Raw genomic sequence first — 4,589 nt, forward strand, 5'->3', positions numbered from 1 at the left:
AAAGTTAAAGGATTTGAAAGTGTTTCCCTTCAAGGAGAGAAACAGAGTAAGAAGAAATTTACAAGTGTCTCATATTTTTGTGGTAAATCTTCAAGAACTGCTTTATTTGTTCAATTATGTACATGTATTACTTTGATTTTAAAGTAAAAATTTTAAAAATAATTTAATTATTTAGACTAGAAGGTTTTACAACACCTTACCTCATGCTTAAGTACTCCAAGTGATTCCTTTTTCACATAAGAGTGTTGTACTCAATACCCCAACCACAAAGAAAACTCTTCATCTCTTCAAGGTCCATCTTTTCTCTTTTCTCTTTTGAGACAGAGACTCACTCTGTCACCCAGGCTGGCGTGCACCAGGCGTGATCTCAGCTCACTGCAGCCTCTGCCTCTCGAGTTCAAGTGATTCTCCTGCCTCAGCCTCCCGAGTAGCTGAGTAGCTCGAATACAGGCAGGCACTACCACGCCTGGTTAATTTTTGTATTTTTAGTAGAGACGGGGTTTCACCATGTTGGCCAGGCTGGTCTTGAACTCCTGACCTCGGGTGACCTGCCTACCTAGGCCTCCCAAAGTGTTGAGATTACAGGCATTAGCCACCACCGCACAGGCCATCCTATTTTCTTTTATTCTCTTTCTTTGTTAATTACTTTTCAGGGAAAAAAAAAAAAAAAAAAAACCTTTCATTGAGGATGTTCTCTGTGTATTGATAAGAAAAGATCGCTCAGATACATTTTCAAGTGGCGAAAGCAATGGAAGAAAACTGCAAATACATATAAGAAGGGGAACTGTAAACCTGTTTTCACTTTTATATGTATAAAATATCCTGGGAGGTAAAGTAATAAACTAATAATAATGATTACCCAGGGCATGCAAATTGTCAGAATGAGAATTGAGAAGACAAGAAACAGGAGAAAGATGGAGACTTTACATTGTATACCTTTACAAACTTTTTAATTTTTAACCCTGTGAAATTATAGTCTACCCAAATAATTTTTACTAAAAAAATTTAAGTCATTTCTTTATCTTGGCTCAAAATTCAAATATTTTCAAAAACTATTTTCAGAAACTTGGGAAATAATGAAAATAAAACGATACTCCAAAGATCCCACCTGCCCAGAAGCAGGGGAAATAAGATACTTGACCGATTCAAGCTGTGAATTCTGTTACCCAAGTAAACCTTGGTATAGATCTCAAACTGTAAATATTTGCACATGTAAGTCAGAAGTGAGGGGATTGAACCTTCATACCAAAACCACAGCTCCTACATGAATGCAGTAAGGAAAATGTTGAGGCCTTGGAGAAAGGTGGGGGAAAAAAACCTTTTAGTAATGGCACATCACTGAGACAGAACAGAAAGACTCAAGTTATCAAAACTTTCTAATTGAACGCCATTTAAAAAAATCACAGCATTTAATGTTAGTGGTCATAATATTCAAAATTACTGAAGCATTTTATCATCACATCCATTTCTTGAAGGAGAAAATGTCATAATATTAATAGTTTCTGCTGGTGCTGACATTTCAATGGAGAAAAAAATAAAATTTTAATACAACCTATAAGCCATCCCATCCACCCACATACACCCAGAATTGCACATTTGATACTATTAGCACCATTCCAAATTTAGAACCCAGGCATGTGGTTGTGGATGAAAGTAAACCTAAGCAAATCTGGGAAAAAATAATCCTTCAAAATTGATAACCGAAAACAAAATAAGAAAGCTTAAAACTTATTATTTAGGAAACAGAAGTGTAAATGTACATTCAAATGTTTACCCTGAAATGGAAAATTATTTTGGATAAGATATAGCAATACCATACAATTTACCAAATCATAAGGCATTTTTTTAAACGAGCAATCCCCAAAAAATTCCTTAAACCATTCTATTCTCTTAAATCAGCACTAAATAAGTTTTCCTTGCCACCAAAAAACGTCCCCGGGCAAAAGATATGGAAGTACTACATTTCGTTGCTCCCCTTCCTCGAATACACAAAATTAACTACAAAGACACTAAGAATCCCGACCCAAATCCTTTAAGCATATGTAAAAGATTTACAGAAAGGCTAAATTGGGAGTGCTTTTTGGTTTTACAAGACAATTCACGGTAACACTGGCAATTTTAAAAGGGTGCATTTAAAGTACTTAAGCTTTCCCTAATTGCTGAATAAAATAGGGCAGCATTTCTATTTCCCACCATCCTACTAAGAATAATTACAGTATTCTACAATCCCTCCATCTGCCTTCATTTTTTAAAAAATCCACAATCTTCCAATCCTCAGAATTCTGGCCGCAGAGGATAAGTTACAGCACCTCTTTCTCAAGCCAGCAATCCCTTTTCCTAGTCCTTATGGGGTAAGAAATAGGCACTCCTTTTCCACTCAAACCAACCCAGGGGCCTGGGAAAGGGCAAAGCAAGCTGAAACAATGTCACCAGAACTTGGACCTAGAAACCAGAGCCAAGAAGGATGACATAACACTAGAGCGTTCTGCTTCTGCAAAATGTCTATCATTCTCTCCACTCTCCGCTCTCGGCAGCTCACACAAACGCCACAAAGATTGGGAGAAGGCAGTACAGCACTAGTATTCATTTGTATCAAGAAAGAGTAATTCACTTCATTACTCCAAGCGTCCGTTGCAGCCTGCTCCATCCAGAGGACCGGAGGCAGACTCAGGCAAGAAGGATGAAAAGAAAGAGCTGATGCTGCTATGAAGTGACCCCCCAGATGGGGACGTGAGTAGTGTCCCTCGTGACTCTTGGAACATCCAAATCGCTGCAATAAACAGCCGGGCCAGTAGGACAGCCTCTCCCACGCTGGGGACAGCCCGGAGCCCGCAGCCTAGTGGCTGACTATCCTTCCGCTAAATGGATGGGTGCGGGGCGGGGGGGGCGTTATTTACACCATTCCAAAATCTGGAACCTGGGGGTGTAGTTGTGGGTGAAAGAACGCCTAAGCAAAGTGGAAAAAAAAAATCCTTCAAAACTGATGACTCAAAACACAGAGTGTGGCTACTTTATTCTTCTGTACTATGAGAAATTTCTTTTTCTTTTTTAGGACCACTGCAGCGGGATCTTGCAGTAGGGGAGACAGAGTGGATTAACTCTCTGAGAAATTTCTCTCATGAAAGAAATCTATTACCATACAATAAGAAGCTCAAGACTTATTATTTAGGGGGGTAAAGAGGTCAATGTTGCGTTCATATGACTACTCTGACATCAAAAACTATTTTTGGATGAGATAGAGCATATTATGCAATTCTACAATATATTTTTTTTTACAAGAGTAATCTTTAAAAAGAACTGGAGCTGGTCCAAGCGATTTCACCGACCAGAAGCCACGTTGCGCCCCCTCAGTCCACCGCTCCCAGATATTCTGCAGTGTGAGGAATCATTCAAGAACCGCCGTCTCCCTAGACCCGCGTGCACAGCCCGTCGCATCCACTGAGCCGGTGCAGACTCACAGGAGGCGCTGCCACTGCGAGGCCGAGACAAGTGTACGGGAAAGCGCCGGCCCGGCCAGGCGTTCTGCCGCTATTCGCTGACCGAATGGCACACCCGCCCATGCAACTTTGCGCTAAAGACGGGCAGCCTGGAGAATGACATTCACGGGGGATATCCAACCTCGTTACCGCGACGCGGGCACGCCAATGTGCGGCGCCCTGCCGGTACGCCCTTTCCTGCCCACCCACTGCCAACTGCCCCAGAGCACGGGCGAGGGCGGGGGATATAGGGCAAAGGCAGCGCTCACCGCTTCAGCGGGTCCAAAACCTGCGGTGCCCCGGCAGTCGCGGGATCCAGGCTCCGCGCGGCGGCCTGGGCTGCCGCCGGGATGGTATTCCCGGCAGGAACGCTGTCCCGGGGCATCGCCGACGGCGCGCGCTGCTGTCTACGCGCCTCACACGTCTTGCACGCCGCCGCTTGAGCCTCAAGGCGCAGGACTCCGCGCGGCGGGGCCCGCCCACCCCCGAAGCCAGCCAATGGACGCGGAGCGCGGGAAGCCGGGGGCGGGGCCCGGCTCCTGCCCTGCAGCGGAGCAACGCCGCGGGCTCCGCGGTCCTACGCTCCCGCCCGCCCCAGCAGGAGCGGTCTGGGATTTGGGGAGCACATTCCTCAAACAGAAGGTCTATGAGACCTAAGGTGTTCCGCACGCGCTGCTGCTTTTGCGGGGGTCTTTCTGTCCTTTTTAAGACTAGTAATTTCTTCGCCTGTTGTTTACAGAATACCTATTTAGGGCCAGCCACAGTGCTTGGGGACACATGGGATTAAGAAAAAGCTTCCACTTCGAGGATCCCCCAGTCATTCCGGTGGATGAGCAGATATGAAAACAGGTAATTAAGGGAGCCCACATAAGGCACATTCCAACGTCAAAAAACATGTAGCAGTGGCGCCTGCCTGTGGTCCCGGGATGAACCTGTTTTGGATTAGGACACACCCCAGAGGACAACTTGGCTATTTCTGTGTCCACCTCACCTAAATCTGGCAAAGCAGGCACACGGGTAGGAGTCCAGACAGGTGACAGGAGACTATTTTCTGATTTAAGGAACATAGAAAAAGGAACAAGGGAAAAAGTGAGAAAAACTTGGGAGGCTGAG

The 4,589-nt window shown here is 44.8% G+C and overlaps 1 protein-coding gene across 1 annotated transcript in view; it reads right to left on the reverse strand.

Moving 5' to 3' along the window:
• ZNF638 (zinc finger protein 638) overlaps positions 1-3,901 on the reverse strand; it is a 174,277-nt gene extending 170,376 nt beyond the window's left edge. Inside the window, exon 1 of the mRNA XM_011945197.1 lies at positions 3,746-3,901. Within this exon, the coding sequence (XP_011800587.1) occupies positions 3,746-3,861 (116 nt within the window). The 5' untranslated portion in view covers positions 3,862-3,901. The remainder of the gene's footprint in view (positions 1-3,745) is intronic.
• Positions 3,902-4,589: the final 688 nt, after the last annotated feature.

The sequence above is a fragment of the Colobus angolensis genome, unplaced genomic scaffold (assembly GCF_000951035.1).
Source record: "Colobus angolensis palliatus isolate OR3802 unplaced genomic scaffold, Cang.pa_1.0 Scaffold24, whole genome shotgun sequence".
NCBI classification, from domain to species: domain Eukaryota; kingdom Metazoa; phylum Chordata; class Mammalia; order Primates; family Cercopithecidae; genus Colobus; species Colobus angolensis.